The sequence below is a fragment of the Parastagonospora nodorum genome (genome assembly GCF_000146915.1).
Source record: "Parastagonospora nodorum SN15 chromosome Unknown scaffold_31, whole genome shotgun sequence".
Taxonomy (NCBI): Eukaryota; Fungi; Ascomycota; class Dothideomycetes; order Pleosporales; family Phaeosphaeriaceae; genus Parastagonospora; species Parastagonospora nodorum.
Window position 1 is genome coordinate 31,906 of NW_001884579.1, and position 17,315 is coordinate 49,220.

At 52.3% G+C, this 17,315-nt stretch overlaps 10 protein-coding genes across 10 annotated transcripts; 6 read left to right on the plus strand and 4 right to left on the minus strand.

Moving 5' to 3' along the window:
- Positions 1–337: 337 nt before the first annotated feature.
- SNOG_14300 (hypothetical protein) lies at positions 338–1,073 on the minus strand (the record flags this gene model as incomplete). The annotated part of the gene is made up of 2 exons (XM_001804441.1): positions 338–912; positions 971–1,073. 2 exons carry the CDS (start codon positions 1,071–1,073, stop codon positions 338–340), a joined length of 678 nt encoding a protein of 225 aa, XP_001804493.1.
- SNOG_20159 (hypothetical protein) lies at positions 341–604 on the plus strand (the record flags this gene model as incomplete). Its single annotated transcript, XM_001804442.1, has 1 exon — positions 341–604. The coding sequence occupies one exon, from the start codon at positions 341–343 to the stop codon at positions 602–604; it is 264 nt and encodes an 87-aa protein (XP_001804494.1).
- A 493-nt stretch (positions 1,074–1,566) lies between the features above and the next one.
- SNOG_14301 (hypothetical protein) lies at positions 1,567–3,654 on the minus strand (the record flags this gene model as incomplete). Its single annotated transcript, XM_001804443.1, has 4 exons — positions 1,567–2,495; positions 2,543–3,394; positions 3,451–3,541; positions 3,598–3,654. The coding sequence occupies 4 exons, from the start codon at positions 3,652–3,654 to the stop codon at positions 1,771–1,773; spliced, it is 1,725 nt and encodes a 574-aa protein (XP_001804495.1). The 3' UTR covers positions 1,567–1,770.
- A 25-nt stretch (positions 3,655–3,679) lies between these two features.
- Positions 3,680–3,994, plus strand: SNOG_14302 (hypothetical protein; the record flags this gene model as incomplete). The annotated part of the gene is made up of 2 exons (XM_001804444.1): positions 3,680–3,713; positions 3,864–3,994. The coding sequence occupies 2 exons, from the start codon at positions 3,680–3,682 to the stop codon at positions 3,992–3,994; spliced, it is 165 nt and encodes a 54-aa protein (XP_001804496.1).
- Positions 3,995–5,928: 1,934 nt separating this feature from the next.
- Positions 5,929–7,598, plus strand: SNOG_14303 (hypothetical protein; the record flags this gene model as incomplete). Its single annotated transcript, XM_001804445.1, has 3 exons — positions 5,929–6,292; positions 6,345–7,186; positions 7,362–7,598. 3 exons carry the CDS (start codon positions 5,929–5,931, stop codon positions 7,596–7,598), a joined length of 1,443 nt encoding a protein of 480 aa, XP_001804497.1.
- A 737-nt stretch (positions 7,599–8,335) lies between these two features.
- On the plus strand, positions 8,336–9,634 carry SNOG_14304 (hypothetical protein; the record flags this gene model as incomplete). The annotated part of the gene is made up of 4 exons (XM_001804446.1): positions 8,336–8,512; positions 8,560–8,994; positions 9,052–9,348; positions 9,398–9,634. 4 exons carry the CDS (start codon positions 8,336–8,338, stop codon positions 9,632–9,634), a joined length of 1,146 nt encoding a protein of 381 aa, XP_001804498.1.
- Positions 9,635–10,353: 719 nt separating this feature from the next.
- On the minus strand, positions 10,354–10,835 carry SNOG_14305 (hypothetical protein; the record flags this gene model as incomplete). The annotated part of the gene is made up of 3 exons (XM_001804447.1): positions 10,354–10,535; positions 10,638–10,755; positions 10,815–10,835. The coding sequence occupies 3 exons, from the start codon at positions 10,833–10,835 to the stop codon at positions 10,354–10,356; spliced, it is 321 nt and encodes a 106-aa protein (XP_001804499.1).
- Positions 10,836–12,676: 1,841 nt separating this feature from the next.
- Positions 12,677–14,161, plus strand: SNOG_14306 (hypothetical protein). The gene is made up of 4 exons (XM_001804448.1): positions 12,677–12,698; positions 12,893–13,155; positions 13,207–13,289; positions 13,360–14,161. The coding sequence occupies exons 2-4, from the start codon at positions 12,933–12,935 to the stop codon at positions 14,041–14,043; spliced, it is 990 nt and encodes a 329-aa protein (XP_001804500.1). The 5' UTR covers positions 12,677–12,698; positions 12,893–12,932; the 3' UTR covers positions 14,044–14,161.
- Positions 14,162–14,374: 213 nt separating this feature from the next.
- Positions 14,375–14,529, minus strand: SNOG_14307 (hypothetical protein; the record flags this gene model as incomplete). The annotated part of the gene is made up of 2 exons (XM_001804449.1): positions 14,375–14,442; positions 14,466–14,529. 2 exons carry the CDS (start codon positions 14,527–14,529, stop codon positions 14,375–14,377), a joined length of 132 nt encoding a protein of 43 aa, XP_001804501.1.
- Positions 14,530–15,066: 537 nt separating this feature from the next.
- Positions 15,067–16,894, plus strand: SNOG_14308 (hypothetical protein; the record flags this gene model as incomplete). The annotated part of the gene is made up of 4 exons (XM_001804450.1): positions 15,067–16,101; positions 16,175–16,332; positions 16,383–16,733; positions 16,843–16,894. 4 exons carry the CDS (start codon positions 15,067–15,069, stop codon positions 16,892–16,894), a joined length of 1,596 nt encoding a protein of 531 aa, XP_001804502.1.
- Between the last annotated feature and the right edge of the window lie 421 nt (positions 16,895–17,315).

Consider the following 17,315-nt stretch of genomic DNA (forward strand, 5'->3'; position numbering starts at 1 on the left):
CTGGTTTCGCGCCTCGGCGTACTCCGATGGTATAGCGTTTGGAATGAAGTCACGTAACTATTTGTCTTATCGGCATCGAACTCTGTGGACAATGCATCGATTCAAGCTTGCGCGGGTTGTGCATATCTGACTGGCCTAAGGTGAGATAGTTGTTGTACATGCGGAATTTACGTGTGAATAGGGTGGAAAATAGACAACAGGACACCGATTCCATTACTGCGGAAAGTGGTAGCCACGTCTCGCCTGCTCTTCCGGCTCAGTGTCGTAAACGTAAGCCTCGGTGTGCTACACAGCAGCCAGCTTGTCCTCATTCTGCTCAATGTAGGCGACTAGATCCTCAATGGTGCAGACCTTGATGCCCCACTCCTTGCCAAATGCTCAGACACTCGTCTCGCCGCATCATGCCGCCTCCTTCAAACTCGGGCCGGCCCTGGACTACCTCGCCATCCGTGATGAGCTCGCAGATGACGCCGACTGGCTGCTTGCCGGCCAATCTGCAGAGATCCACGGCGGCCTCTGTGTGTCCTCTGCGCACGCGGACGCCGCCGTCGCGCGCCTGCAGTGGCAGTACGTGGCCTGGTCTCCGGAAGCTTGTGGCCTTTGAGTTGGGATCCGCGAGCAGTCTGCAGGTTAGGCTCCTGTCGTGCGCGCTGATACCCGTGGTTACACTTTCGTCTGCCGCGTCGACTGAGACGGCGTATGCAGTCTGATTCGGATCCGCATTGTCCGAGACCATCTGAGGCAGGTGCAGTGCGGCGGCGCGCGAGACGGGGAGAGGCGCACAGAGGTAGCCGGAGCTGTAGCGGATCATGAATGAGGCCTTTGCCGGCGTGAGGGCAGACGCGGCAATGATCAGGTCGCCTTCATTTTCGCGCGAGGGGGAGTCGAGGACGATGACGAATTCGTCGTTTGCTGGACATGTGTGTTAGCACGTGACAAGCACACTGCCTGTAGTTGCAGAGGAGCATACCAAAGGCTTGTATGACATCCGGTATTGAATCGAATGCTGGGTGCGCGGGTGTTGGATTCGAAAGCCCGTTCACGGCGGGGAGGCCGTTAAGTTCGGCGGGCATGCTGGGCAGCTCTGGGTCGCTCAATGTCTGGCCTAACAATCTTCTCTACTATTTGCCGTTCGTACGAAGCTGTGGAAAGTCTTGGGGTGTACACTTGTGACGGAATCGCCAAAGTCACTGACTGCTTAAGAAAGTCGCGGTTGCTTTGGTAAGCTGATGCCGGATAGTTCCGCTGTCAGTCTGGTTTGTTTGCGTGTGAGATGGCGAGATTGTGAAGATTCCTCTCTGCTCACGGCATGTCCAAGAAAGGCGTGATCCAGGAACAATTACTCGCAATCTGACACTGCGGAACCGCGCTCGCGAATCGGCAGGGCACAAAAACAGACCATCATGTGTCGTGGTGGGGTTCTAGAGCCTCGGTCCCTGCATCGGCCTTCAGCCCGCCGTTTCTTCCGGCTGCCAAGCATCGATTTCATCCCTCTATCCATGACAGCTGTACATAGACCACGTCCATCACACATGGCAAGGCATTGGTATAGGTATTGTCTGCATGTTCACCGAGATAATAGATGATAGTATTGTTCAACGAGGGTATTTCCAGCCGTTTCGCACCATGATTTGTTGCGACGAACCCCCATCCGGACGCCAAAACTCTGCAGTAGCCACCACACTCTAGTTTACAAGACATATACGAATCTTCCACCCGACTTTTGCAAAACTCCGTAAACACGCAAAGAAATGCATCCAGCGACCGCTTCTACGCAACGTGGTGGCCGGGTTTGCTCGCCGAAACGTACTCTTTCTCATGTCCACTAGACGCGGAGCCATCGTCGTTCCTGTGCTCGTCCTGTTGTTGTACCGTAACACCTTCCGATTGCTCATTGTCCCTCCAGAAATCCTTCTTGCCACTGCTCAGCCGCTGCAACCAAGGAGGGAGAAATCCGCCAGGAATGCGATATGTCCAGTTCTCTTTCTCTTCCTTGTTGTGCGGTACAATGCGTCCACCAGAGGCCTTCTCAATGACCCATACCGACGTGTTGATGAGGATGTAAGAGCAGATACCGGCAATAAGACCATATGCGATGGAGTAGGTGAACGGCATAATCGCAATCGTGAGGAAGGCGGGAATGGCGTCACCCATGTATCGCCAGTTGATGTCCTTGGCTGACTGAGCCATGAGCGAACCGACAATGATCAATGTACAGCCAGTTGCCCATGGTGGAATCGAAGCGAAGATGGGTGCGAAGAATACGGCAATGAAGAAGCAGAGTCCAGTGAACATGGCGGTGAGACCAGTCTTGCCACCCTCAGAGATACCGGCTCCAGACTCGATAAAGGCAGTGACGGGTGGTGAGCCCATGAGGGAACCGATGGAGATGCCCAATGCATCCACCGTGTAAGCGATAGACGAGTTTTCAAAGTCCTGAGTGCGCTCATCGATGACGCCACTGAAGCGGGCCATTGAGTACAGGGTACCGGTACCTAAAAACGTCAGCTCGAGCCAAGCAGGCTACATTTGGCACACTTACAGTCGAGAATGTCAACGTATAAGAAGGTGATGAAGGCAAGTCCCCATCGTCCAGCGTGATCTGCAATGTTCCACTCCTGGACAGCCAAGATTCGACTGATTGGATGGAAAGTGACAACCTTCTTGAAGAAGTCAAACTTGGAGTCACCGAGTGCATCGTGCGGGAAGTATGTGACAGACGTCGGCCGTGGCCAGGAGATGATGGAGACGAGAAGAATACCAAAGATGATTGCGCCCTTGACGCGGTACATCATCAGCATAACGGTGAGAATACCACCACAGAAGATTCCGATCCACATGGTCGGGTTCCTCATCTTCTGAGATTCCGGGCACAGACCAGTTTCAGGGTCCTTGTATTGAGGAGCACATCCAGCAAGTTCTAGAGGAGTCGATTGGGCACCGACAAGCAATCCAATACCGGCTGAATAGGCAAGACCAATGATGGTCAGGTAGAGTCCGATACCAACACCTGTGGCGAGCTTGATACTGGCTGGGATAGCTCTTGCGAGCCATTGTCGGATCCCAAGAAGAGTCAAGCCGACGAAAACGAAGCCCTCGACAAAAACAGCTGTAAGGGCGACCTCATACGGGACCATGCCACTACCATGGAAACCGACCACAGTATAAGCAAAATACGCGTTAAGACCCATTCCTGGGGCAAGGGCAATAGGTAAATTGGCGAACAAGCCCATGCAGAAAGAAGTGAGAGCCGCGATAGCGGCAGTGGCCGTGACCAGATCCCGCTTGACTTCCTCGATGCATTGCAGGTATTCCAGGGGACTATCCGTGATGCAGTTGTCCTTGCTTGAAGCCGGGCACACGCAGTTACCTCCGCTGTCGGAGACGATGGACGCTAGTAAAAGAGGTCAGCCCAACACGCCCATGGTGGTGTTGCAAGTGATGGCGTACAGTTGACAGAGATGATGTAAGCCATGGCAAAGAAGGTGGCCAAGCCGGCACGGAACTCGGTAAAGAAGAAGCTGCCCTTGCGTTCCTTGGGCTGCACAACGGTTAGCCAAGGGATGCACATCAAACAATGGAAAGTAAGCTGCGTACATGACCGGAACCCTCAAGGCGAAAGTATCTGCCCACAAAGGAGTGGGCTACCGCCATATTGGCGTTGTGAATCCAGCCCGCCATGACGATGAAAAATTTTGTCGTCCCTTCAAGAGGTGTGTGGAGTGCCTAGTTGAGGTCGGGAGGAATGGTCGCAAGGACGCAGATGCTTGAAAGACAACAGCGCGGCTGCAAGCGGTGTCGGCGACAACAAAACAGACTCGGCAGGCACACGCTTTAAAGTAAATTCATGTGAATCGTGGTAGGGCCTGGACGTGAACGTATCTCTGGCATCCCGCACCAGGTTCAAGATAAGGGTTTGCGGCAACGGCAGGGATCACCTGGGCAGGCGTCGCCTGGAATGATCGTCGCGTCAAGCCCGGCTAGGATTGGCTAGCCGGTTAGCCACGCGAGAGTGCATCGCCATGGGCAAGGGGCGTACTGCGCGAGGGTGTAGGCGGTCGTCCCAGGCGCTGCTGGGGAAGCAATTCACGGTGGAGCGGCGCACATCCGCTTGGGTTCTCTGCTGCAGCAGCTCTGTCCTTTGCTGGGCAACCCCACTTGCTTTTTGCCATACCTGTGCTTTCAAGTCCGACAGCCACGCCTGGCTCCGTAGGAGGCCTGGAGATGGGAGGCGGCCGTCTCCGCCCTCCACAAGGGATGGATATCCGACATGGCCCCTCACGAGCTGCACAGTGCGGATGCTATCTATCGTGGCTGTTGCTCGCCAATGCCCATTTCCTCACGGCCGTCCGATTGCAAATGCCATTTGGTCACATCTGAAGATCCACCAGCAGTCGGACGGGTCAGCCAGATTGAGACGGCGGGACGGGGCTAACATTAGGCCTGTGGGTACAGAGCGAGCCTTTGCGCCGTTTGCACTCGATTGACGGCGCCACGCGGATGCTTGCTCCGGCATCGTCGTCCTGCTGCTGCTGTCCGTGATTCCTTCTCCTGCTAGAGGGTGTGTCCCAAGCGACGACACGGCGAGGGCGAGACGTCGAAACAAGAGTCATCCACAATGGCTACAGCAGGCCATGGGCTGACCACCGGGAGCCGGGGTTCGCTCATCTTAGATCGCGTCTGTGCCACTTCCCCATCGAGCAGCCGAGCCACCCCGGCCACCTTCCACCTCATCGCACAGCATCATCGACGTCGCACAGCATACGGCGTCATGTGTCAACCGCGCCTTGCAAAAGCATCCGTCGTCCGCCACAGTACCGCAATGTACCGCAATCTGCCAGAAGTGACCTGACATGCTCAGACACAACACGGCGACTTGGCGCACCCATCACATTACGCCTTGGTTAGCAGTATGCAGTCATGCAGTCGTCGAGAGGCGCATGTCAACATCTCAATACACTCAGTCGCGTCGACATATCATGGCCCGGCAATCCCGTTGTGTACGACCCTGCAGTAAGGCAGTGCCACCATGCACCGTACATCCATTTGAGATGCCATGTCTTCGGCCCAAGACGCCTTGTGTGTGTTTCCACCTTCGCTCACCGCCATGGTCCTGCTCCCAAACATTTCATGTCGATATCCGCCCCCCATGCATGCAACACAAGGAATGCGATTTTCCCAGGGGCTTGCTCCTCAGCCAGGTTGCTGGATGCAGGCCGCTACGCACCGTGTAAAGCGCGGATGGCTCGGAAGAGATGGCACACGTAATAAGCCCTGCCAGTGCCGTTGGTTGACCCGTGATACTGTGTCTGTATCAACATGCTGTATCACAACGTGCATGCTATCCCAAGCGATGCCATTGAACGTCTATGAGCCAGAGATGTCGATGACTCTCTCTCGAACATCCATATCCGTGTCTCTGCTGCTACAGACGTCTCACATAGAGGTTAAAGTCTAAGCGAGATGTGACTGGGATCGATCTGATTGTTGACCTTGTGGCACTGCAAATGACTTGACAGATTTGGGAGCCTTGGAAGACAATAAGCAAGCAAGTTTGACGGAGCAAGCCACGCTCATCTGGAAGACGAAAATGACCTGGCATGAAGTCATGATTGCTAACTGTGAAGATTACACGTGGTTCATCCATCAGATGGTATACGGGATTCCAAAACTCTCATGAGTATGTACTGCGCTGCATCAAGTTTGCTGGACGCGTGAATCAGGACTCTCGCGCGCCTCGCAAATCGTGAATCGCGTGCGAGCCGCGCTAGTGATCAAGGGTCACGATGACGTAGGGCGCGGTGATGAAGCCTGATTGTCGCGTGCAATTCCCACAACAATTGCGGCTCGACGAAGACGCTGCTTGCACCTTGTAGAAAGAGCCGAAGTATCCGACTTCGATCACGCCTGACTGCAATTGTGCCAGTCATGAAGCATCGCATAGCCGGCCTCGCCTCACTGCCACGCGCCTGCTTCCACGCACAACCTCAGCACCAAAGGCGGATTTATCGACTCTTACAATACAACGTAGCGGCTACGCGGCCGCTGCAATCGCCAAGTTTTTCAGTAGCAGCGACACTCCGGGCCAAGGCCCCCAAGTTTGCAAGTTACCAAAACTCCAACGCAAGACCGGCCGCTGAACTCAACGAAAACATCACCCAGGAGGAGAAGGACCACTTTGCCCGCAGACTCGAAGAGGACAGGGGCAAGCAGATACGGACACCATGGCACCGGGAGGGAAGCGATGTCCCGCCTGTTGCGCGGCAGCGGAGCGCTGGAGCCATGACCAAGGGTGCGTCTTGTCAACTTGAAAGCTCGCAGACAGGGACTAATACACGGTCAAGGAAAGCTTCTCACAACACCCTCACGTATGCTCAAGATTATCCTTCCCCTTGTCACGAAAGATGTGAATTCCGACCGCAAAGACATCGAGCCCTTGGCCCTGCTAGTCCATCCGCAACAGCCCATCTCCTACCTCGAGCGCCTGATACAAGCTGAGCTGCCCATGATCAAAGACAAAGACGGCAAAGAACGCATACCCAACGTCTACTTCCGCGCCGAGGATTCGATGCAGAGCGATGCGCATCCGTCAGAGGTGGAGGAGACGACTGTCAGCAATGACAGTGAAGCAGTCACGGACCAGGAGGGCCACGAAGACTTTGAGAAGGTTGACGAGATCCGCGTTGATGGGAAGACCGAGCGCACCGGTAAACTGAGCAACAATGTCAAGAATAGGAAGACACCAGAAGAGGCTGCCGAGCTTCGCAAAGGCGTCGGCCAAGGCGGTGTCGAATCTTATTCCGGCCTAGGTCAGGACGCGGCAAGCGACAAGAAGGCGCAACGCAAGTTTGTGCGCTGGTCAAGTTCTACTGAGGTCGGCGACTTCATCCGCGATGCTGCCAGAGGACAGGAATTTGCCATTGAGATCGAAGGAGCACCAGAAGAGATCCGCGTCGGTGTACCCAGCTTCAACGACCGCACATACTATCTGCGCATGCGTCTGCGCAAGACATCACAAAAGATTTCTGAAATGGCCGACATCAAGAAGGAGTGCGATAGGCTAGCGCACAAGGCCGCTCAGCGCGTTGCAGGTGCAGGCTTCGCCGGAATCGTCGGCTGGTGGGGTGTCGTCTACTACCTCACCTTCCAGACTGAGCTAGGGTGGGACGTTATGGAGCCTGTTACAGTAAGTCCTTCTTTCCTCATGCTAAATAATTCGTAGACTAACAAGCACCCAGTATCTTGTCGGTTTATCTACTTTGATCGGTGGTTACATGTGGTTTTTGTATCACAACCGTGAGGTCTCCTACCGATCCGCCATGAACTTTACCATTTCCCGTCGCCAACAAAAACTCTACCAGGCCAAAGATTTCGATCTTCGAAAATGGGAAGCCCTCATTGACGATGGTAATACGCTCCGAAAGGAAATCAAGGCCATCGCCAACGAGTACGATGTAGAATGGGACGAGCTCAAGGACGAGAAGGACGAAAAGGTCCGCGAAGCACTGAAGGACGAGCGCAAGAAGAAAAAGCAAGGCAAGGGAGATGAGAGCAAAGAGGATGATGAACCAGCGGACAAAGATGGCAAGAAGGATTAGCTGGGAGAAGATTTAACTGATTAGACTTGATCTGTTGTTAAGCGTGGCGTTTGGGATAGGAATGAAAGGATTTGTTCATCATGCGGCGTCTTGTGCATACTGGTCGAGACACATAGATGACGCCATGCTGCAACGAATCGCATCAATGTCTCTTGTGCTTTGAGCTCCTTTGACCACTTTTTCCGGTCTAATCGTGTCTTGGTTACAATGGTAGCATTTCGCTACGTAAGCTTCACATTCCATATCTGCCCTACATATTCGACGATCATTCTGTCACGCTCGTAGACTCGCTTACAGGGGAACAATTGACTACCGAGCTTTTTGGGAACTTCAATCGAGCGCAACGTACGATGAGCTGAACAGTCCGCTGTCCCAAGTAGGCAGTTGAAGATACCAGAGTCCCTGTCGGGTAAAGTCTCCGCGACAAGGGGTTCTCGAAGATCACCCGCATCACATAACCAAGCTCATATTGGCAAGAGCCAAGTCTCGCCTTATTGCAATACTCTTGTCGCCTGTCGAATGCAGACAAGCCCGGTTGTGAGAGACTGGCAGCTCGCGACATAGCGAATCACGCTCAGGCACGCCATCAGTGCGACAACTGCTTGTAGCGTGCCACAATGATCGTTGGACAATGATGCGGCCATGGCAAAAGGTGTATACTTAAGGCTCAGGACGTCGCAGCTTATGTGGTAGCGCATCGCTTGTGAGCTGTTAGGACCCCAGAGACCTCTTGCAACATGAAAATTCAATCTGCAATCGCTCTTGCACTGTCCGTCTCGACGGCACTTGCACTTTCCATCTCAAACAGGGGCATCGACGTTCCTGCAGTAGCTAACGAACACCTCTTCACGCTTGAAATCGAGCCCGGAGAGACCAAGCGGGTCACTGAAGCAGAGAAATGGGAACTTTTCAATGTAGGCAAAAAGCGATCAACAAAGCACAGACATCGTTGACAAGTTAGGCCGGAGTGCACTTCATGGACATTACAGACTATGCTGAGCTCCACGAGACCTCCAAAGGACTGACAAAACGAGCTGTTGTATTCCCTTCAGCAATGGCACAGAAGACTAACGTAACGCCACTCCTGTCTAAAATCAGTACATCCAACATGCAGAGTAAGCTTACAACATTTGTTGGCTTCAACAACAGATACTACAAGAGCTCCACCGGTAAGCAGTCGTCCGACTGGCTCCTTTCGCAGGTCCAAGCGGTGGCTACTGCCTCTGGGGTGTCTGGAGTAACTGTTCGTGCTTTCAGTCATCCTTCCTGGACCCAGGACAGCGTGATCGCCACAATTCCAGGCAAGAGCGCGAACATAATCGCCATCGGGGCGCATCAAGACAGCGTCAATGGTGCGAGCCCTATGAACGGACGATCTCCCGGTGCCGACGACGATGTACGTATTCTCTCTCCATATTGTGTTGCACCTCAATTTTACGCTGACATTATGTAGGGTTCTGGATCCGTAACCATCTTGGAGGCCTTTAGAGTCTTGCTGACCGATTCCCGAGTTGCAAGCGGACAAGCAGCCAACACGATCGAATTCCATTGGTATGCAGCTGAGGAAGCCGGCCTTTTGGGTAGCCAAGCAATCTTCACCAACTACAAGAACAGCGGCAAGGTCGTCAAGGCCATGCTTCAACAAGACATGACTGGCTACGTAAAGCCTGGATCCAAGGAGGCTGTAGGAGTCATCACAGACTACGTCGACGCTGGGTTAACATCTTTCATCAAGAAGGTTGTGACTGCTGTACGTTGAAACCAAAATACGTGAGAAGCATGGCATTAACGGTGTCCAGTACTGCACCATTCCATACGTTGAGACCAAGTGTGGCTACGCTTGCTCCGACCACGCTAGTGCATCAAAAGCTGGATACCCTTCAGCCTTTGTCATCGAGAGTTCATTTGAGAACACCAGTGGGTACATTCATACCGCTCAGGATACCATCAGCACTGTCAGCTTCTCTCACATGCTTGAGCATGGAAAGATGACCGTAGGGTTAGCATACGAGCTTGCTTTTGCAACAGGTCTATGAAGTGGCAATGCATTTCGCATGCAGTCGGGTTTACGCATTTCCATGTTCTATGTAAATTGTGCCAGAGAATCATCACATCTTTTTGCATACTGTCGAATTAGAAATATCACATTCAAATTGCGCATATCTCTAAGATTAATCTGCTCTACTTCAAGGCAAGATTAACGAGATTGATACAGTTTGAGCAAGGTTGAACGTGCAAAGTATCTGTGTGAATTTTCTGTTCACACAAAGCAGTCCACAAGGATCCTAGGTTGAACTACAGCAGTCATGTGTCAGACCGCACGTAATCTATACATATGTAGCTTTTCTTCTTCGCCGATCAAGTACTATGTTCCTGGTAAAGAAAAGGGCAAAAATGTACCCAAAAACATTCAACAGAGGAGATTCGCTAATGGTCACCCACTTAACTACTAACCCTCCGGTACGATGCTTAAATGATGCAGAGCAAACGGGATGCGTTGTTCTCATCGTCCTATGGTCGAATGTGAAGGGATCATGTGGTGAAGAACTTATGAAGTTATTTTTGACATTGAAGATCAAGCGTCCGCGAGCACCTGTCGGCCATATAACAACAACAATCATAGAGTCCGAGTGGATGAATGATATAATCGTAAAGCTTCACTCTCGAATAAAAAGATTACAAGAATAGAAACCATTCCCGCGACACTGATACCACCTGATCCCCCTGGCCACTTCAGCTCATCCATCGCTTCACACTAAACCTTTCCAGCAACAAACGCACCAGCGGTGCCTGCATCATTCTGATAGTTCAGATGCGCGCCTGTGATTGAAGTACCTCCCTCGCAGATGTTGTCACCAGTGTGGCAGATGGTGAGGGTCTTAGAAGTTGCAATAGAACCGAAAGACTGTCCGCGCTTGGGGTCGCCGAAGACAACAACTGGACTGAGTAAGTAATGTGAACCATGCAATAGTAAGTCGAATACCTCAAAATGGCAAGGAATGGTGTATCAAGGAGACATATGGAAGGTATACGACATACCGGCAGCTACACGAGCAGCGTTTGCTGCGGAGGTGCGGACAGCAGCGTTGTGCACGAGCTGAGCACCCTGGGAGTAACCAGACAGAACGATCTTGGTGTTGGGGCAACGAGAAGCAGTCTGTGAAGTGTGTCAGCCACCGTAGATCTCCAAATGTTTACATATACCGCAAGACTCACACTGCCGATCAGGTTGGTCATAGTCGTGCTTCCCGTTGGGTCGCCTCCTTGCAAGAAACCAGAAACGCTTGCGGAGTAAGTGACACCTTGGATTGCAAGCTGGCTTGTGCCTCCAACCCTGCTCGCAATCTGGTTGAAAAACAAAAGGGCCAACAGCCGCAGCATCACCGACATTGCCCTGCTGGCCGGTTCCGCGAGCGTAGATCAAGCTGATGGGGCGGCATGCAGTACCATCGGTCAGCTGGTTATATGTGCTGCTGCTGTACTGGCGCTTGGAAATAGCGTGCTCCTCGGGAGTCAGTTTACTGACGAGAAGCTCGTCGATAGGGAAGGCTTCTGCGTCGGAGACCGGGGCCGGCACAGCAAGAGCACCTGAGACCAGGGCGACAGTTAAAAAGTGTAAGCTTCATGTTGGGTGATGAGGTTCAGGAAGGGAACGAAGGTTGTAGTAATCGAGTACAGGAAGATGGAACGAGCGTTGATCCTGCGGCCTGGAGGTCGAACAGAGGCGAATGATGGTGTATTTATATTTCTCTTAGATACCATCTTGTCCGTCGTCAACTTGGATGTTGACGGTTAATCGATACACACCCAGCTGTCAAGATCTACCTCCTGCCGAATTCGATACACGGCCGATATCGAGACCCTTCTACACTCTAGGGAATTCTCCAAGCATGCAGATTTAGCGACATTGGTTTCGCCTAGAGGCTATCGTTCTGTCTTGGCCCGACTGTACACGAATCTCACGTCTCCATGCACCGATCGCCTGGCCCAGCGCATGTACTGTAATTTGAGGTATCGACTATTGTGGTCGTTCCCCGGATTCTGGTTTTGACCTGCCGAACTGAGCTAGTGTATCCGCATGAATGCCGTCGGTAAGAGATGATCGACGTTGACCCAAACTGGAAGGAGCAAGAGAGCTGTTACGTTGTTGCCCGTTTGGGAACCATCAGCGACGCTACCCTGCGACCGTTTATGTTTAGTTGATTTGCCTTGTGGTACCTGTCAGGATTGTAGGAATACTGGCGGAAAGATTTCTTGGTAGCACTTTCAGTAATGTTGCTTCCTGTGCTCTTTGGAAAGCATACAATGCGTGCCTCGGCCTTGTCCCGTACTAACTTGCAAGCTATGCCAGGTAACTTTATTCCCGTTTGTATGCAAACGTAGCTCAAGTTGCTCTTGTTGACGTTGTATGAGCTTCTTGAACACCACATTCTAATTTTCTTGTGCTTTGAGCAAGACCCCTACCTCGTAGTAGTATCTATCAACACATGAATATGTCAAAGCATTGCTCGTGAAAGATAATTGATGATATTTGACAAGCATAGGAGGTGCACCTTTATGAAGCTGGTGGGACTCCTGAAGTAGAGGAGACAGCTCCGAGGTTCATGCCCATAACCGTTCCAGGGCGCGAAGTAGTACGCTTTGTCCCGAGAATGAGATAAGGTTGAGAAACTACATTTACTCGAATGGAGGCGACGGATTTAAAATCGAAGAGCGCAATTGTAAGGCTTCCCGGGCCGTGCAGGCTAGAACCCTTGGACGGAGCAGCAAGCAGGCCATAAATCGCTGCTGGTTGAACATCGTGATCGGATACATCCAGAACCGGGACAACGCCCATTGATTGTCACGAAAGATCGCACCTGACGATTCGTCGAAAAGATGGTGTTAAGTGTGATGTTGATCAGCCCTCTGACCACAACGGAGATAGGTCGGCCCGGTTACTTGGCAGACTAGAGTCAGGGTGGCCGAAGCTTCTCGAATAAATCTGCGGCAAGCTCTCTGGGACCTATTTTAATCAAACAGCGCACTCCCATCGTCGCTCGTCCGACAGCTCAATGATAACGCTTCATCCAGCTTGAGTGCAGCTTGAGCTTCTTCTCTGTAAGTGCGCGTGTGCTTTCTTTTACTATTCCCGATCGAAGGATGAGACACCAGCTGGCACCAGTCTTAGAAGACTTGTACTCTTTACATGCGGACTAGCTACAAGACAACCTGTCTGAACTCTGACATCAATCATCGCTCACTCTATCCCTGTTTACCTTGTGGACGAGCCAACGCTGATATGCAAATGTCAGGAATCTAGCATACGCCCACCCTTTCTCTTCATCCACAGCCATGGTTCTACACAACCCCAACAACTGGCACTGGGTCAACAAGGACGTTGCACCCTGGGCCAGGAGCTACCTCGAGCAAGAGCTTTCCACTATCTCGGCTGAGCATGATGGCGTGTCAGCGAAGATCGACAAGGTAGTCAGCATGGATGGCGACGTGGACGTAAGCCAGCGCAAGGGCAAGGTCATCACCATCTTTGATGTGCGACTCAAGCTTGAGTATTCTGGTACGTAGCATCTCTTTAGCTTGCAGACTGGCGCGCTGACTGTGTCGGCAGGTAAGAACCAGGAGGGCGAGGAGGCCAGCGGCACGATCACGGTTCCCGAGGTCGCACACGACACAGAGGAAGACGAGTATGTCGTATGTTCCCTTCGCTCACAGCCCTTGATTTACTTCAGCCCCTTCGCGCAGAGTGCTGACATTTGCCCAGTTTGAGGTAGATGTGTACTCCGATGAGAGCAGTAAACAGCCCGTGAAGGACTTGGTTCGTTCCAAAATCCTCCCGCAGCTGCGCAAGAGTCTTGCAAAGCTCGGCCCTGCGGTAATGGCAGAACACGGAAAGGATATCCAGCACGCTCCCGGCACAAATCCATCCACAAGCTTCTCTACGCCGAAAGTCTATTCGAGCTCGAGCGTCAACAAGTCTTCAGGCTCCAAGGCGGAAGGTGCATCACAAAAGTCAAGCTCTGGTGCTGTCGTTAACGTGACGACAATCACTGATAGCACTGAGTTCCGCACCGACGCTGCGAATCTGTTCCAGACCTTCACTGACCCCCAACGCATCGCTGCCTTCACTCGCTCACCGCCCAAGAACTTCACCGGCGCTAAGCCTGGGGGTACTTTCGAGCTGTTCGGAGGCAATGTCAGTGGAGAGTTCACAGAATTGGAGGAGCCTACGCATATCGTCCAGAAATGGCGATTAGCGCAGTGGCCAGCGGGACACTACTCCACACTCTCTATCTGGTTCGATCAAAATGACGTTGATGCTGTGACAGTGATGCGAGTTGAGTGGAAGGGCGTTCCTGTTGGACAGGAAGAGTCTACCAAGACCAACTGGGATCAGTACTACGTTCGTAGCATAAAGACCACGTTCGGTTTTGGGACCGTGCTATAAGTTCTTAGAAGGATGAAGTAGTTTGCCCTGGAGTTTGGAGGTTTAGAAAGGATTATGAATGTTGACGAAGCTATGGACTCTGAATGAAGATAGGCACAGCGCCACGAAATACGTAATATACCAGTCCACACCTTGTTGTGTGTTTTCGACATGCCTCGGCTTTTATGCCTTGCTATCACCAAAAAAAATGTGTCCCAGTCGTCGCGTATGCTAGCTGGCAGTTGCCATGAAATATTCCGCGCGGTGCCCAGGTGGTGTGCGCGGGCAACGAAGCGTGACCTACTGCCTTGGCAGATATGGCTGTGGCTGATTCAATCGAGGCCTCGAGTTCTCACTTCTCTCCGTTGATGATGCCAATCGCTTCCCGTCTTACATAGATGCTGCGGCTTTCATGTGTAGCTGTTACCAACGGGAAAACTTACCAATGTTATTACTTCCAATCAAGGCGCGCCGGCATTTACGATCCCAGAGAAGATCCCCACTCATGATAAGCTACGAAAGCTTGCACGAGCTTGTAAGCTTCAGGCAAAGCTTGCCTACGCGAGTACTCCCAAATCTCACTATTGAGGTGCCCAGTTATTCATTCGTGTACTGTATCTCATCAGCTCTGATCCGGTCGTGCCCATGCCCGGCTCATCTCTATATTCGCCTGCGGCTTTCGGGTGGAAGATGGCTACTTCGAAGCACCAAGAGCCATCGCACCGGCTCGGGTACGGCCTCATGGCGTCATGGGCATGAACGAATGTGCCTCGTGCACGCAGCTCTTTAGCCTCTATTGGAAGGTGAATAGTCTAGTTATCGCCGCTTGGCCTCGTAGATTGCGCGGGCTGAGTTGGCCTGCGTGAGGTACAAATGCAGAGTTGCCCGCCTTGTCACTATACACTATCGCACACTTGCTCAAGCTTTTGTTGTCGTCAACTTGGCGCTTCTCCAATTCGACTAGGTATGCCTCGTCGCCTTGACTGTGATACAGGATGGCCAACACTAAAATGCAAATAGTCAGGGTATCGCACTCGGGACAAGATGAAGCACCTGTCAAAATTCTCTACACTGTCGCTACTTGCTCGCGCAACAGCGCAGTTCGTGCCGCCGCCAGCCAATTTAACGACCAAGACGGGATATGCAGGCGTGAATGTGCGATACAAGGAGGTCCCTGCCGGCATCTGCGAATTGGATCCTAATGTCAAGAGCTATTCGGGCTACGCAGATGTTGCTGACGACCAGCACATTTTCTGGTGGTTCTTTGAGACACGCAACGGCGACCCCAAGGATGCTCCCTTGACTGTTTGGATCAATGGCGGCCCGGGATCTAGCTCTATGATCGGTCTATTTCAAGAATTGGGTCCTTGTGGCATTGGGCCAGACCTAAAGCCCTTCAATAATCCCTACTCGTGGTCGAACGTGAGCAATATGCTCTTCATTGACCAGCCTACAACAGTTGGCTTGTCTTATTCGGTTCCAATTCCTGCGTACAAGGACAAGAGCGGATTCACAATTCAGTTGCCTAATAATACTTGTCCAGATTATGCGAAGCAGTATGGCACATGCGGCACATACTCGAAACCAGACCATGCCCTGACAGCCAACAATACGTTGGGTGCCGCTCCAAACATGTGGCGTACGCTTCAGGGCTTCATGGGGGCCTTCCCTGATTACTCGCGCAACGGGTTCACGTTTACTACAGAGAGCTATGGAGGCCACTACGGTCCCATTTTCAACGAGTACTTTCTGGAACAAAACGCCAAGAACATCTCCGGCGCAGTCAATATAGACCTACAGAGCGTCTTGATCGGGAATGGTTGGTTCGACCCCTTATCTCAGTACATCGCGTACTACAACTTTTCCGTGTACCCCGGTAATACATATGATTACATGCCTTTCAATGCTTCAGTGCAAGCCGAGTGGTACAACAACCTTTTCGGCGAAGGCAACTGCGTCGATATGACGAAGGAGTGTTACGAGACAGGCCAGAACTCCATCTGCGCTCGAGCCGACGGCTTTTGCGCCAATAAAGTCGAGAACATGTACGATATCTACAGCGGACGAGATGAGTACGACGTGCGGGAGCTGGACCCCGACCCATTTCCATTACGGCTATTTCAGCGACTACCTCAATCTTCCTGACGTACAGAAGGCGATTGGAGCCTACCAAAACTTTTCCACTAGCTCGAAGACAGTGTCATCAGCCTTTGGAAACACTGGTGATGACGACCGCGAGTCCGGGACGATTGAAGCTTGCCAGAAACTCCTTGATGCGGGTGTACAGGTTATGCTATACTACGGTGATGCGTAAGTTGAATGCTTTCCTGTTGAAGAACGCAATGTTAAACAACAACCAGGGACTATAACTGCAATTGGTTGGGGGGCCAGGTCGTCGCGGACCTGATAAATGCCACGGGGTATGGTGATGCAGGTTTCACCAACATCACCACGAGCGACAACATTGTACACGGTCAAGTTAAGCAGTCCGGCCTCTTCTCCTTCCTGCGCATCTTTGAGTCGGGCCACGAAGTGCCATTCTATCAGCCTCTTGCGGCGCTGGAGATTTTCGAGCGTGCGCTAAAGAAGGTTGACATTGCGACCGGAAAGGGGACGATTGATGCGAGCTACAAAACTGTAGGCACGCCGACCAGCACGTTCCGGGAGGGCAACTCGACGATTCAATTCAAGGTCCTGCCAGACAACTCCACGTAAGCAAGCTCTGTAGAGGGAATGCATGGGAAGCACACACTAAGTCTATCTACAGGTACAACCCGATACTGAACGGGCCAGACCCAGAACCAAAATGGCCAGTCACAGACGCGATTGCACAGAGGGCGTTGGACATGAGGGCGGCAAGCAAGCTGGGTAGGCCGAGGATGGGACCAAAGCGTCTTGGTTGAACATGATGTGTAACGAGAATAGAAAACGACGTGACGCGCACGTGGGCTTCATCCATTCTTTTTACCGCATGCCTTTGCCTTTGCAAGGGACGATGGATGTCTATGAAACTTGGATATGTGACGCGGTTGTAAACAGTGTTCGGGAGCCCACACAAGACATTAAGCTGTGTCACGAGTTCCGTCAAGGGGAGGAAATAGAGACGAGTTGGGCGATGAGGGCGGCTGGACACGGCTGGCAGTCAGACGACGGGTTGGATGCATTGAGCACGAGTGGGTGAGTGCGGGAGGGGAGGGAAGTGCAGCCGAGGCGGAGTCGCGAGACGTTGCAGACTGGCGCCAGGAGCATTGACAGCGCGGTGAACCCTGTCGGTATGCATCAGCCTGGTGTGA

Coding starts and splice junctions, on each gene's coding strand:
- SNOG_14306 (XM_001804448.1), top strand. CDS start 12,933: ATGGTTCTACACAACCCCAACAACTGGCACTGGGTCAACAAGGACGTT. Junction 13,156..13,206: donor ACTCAAGCTTGAGTATTCTG/GTACGTAGCATC, acceptor CTGTGTCGGCAG/GTAAGAACCAGGAGGGCGAG. Junction 13,290..13,359: donor CAGAGGAAGACGAGTATGTC/GTATGTTCCCTT, acceptor ACATTTGCCCAG/TTTGAGGTAGATGTGTACTC.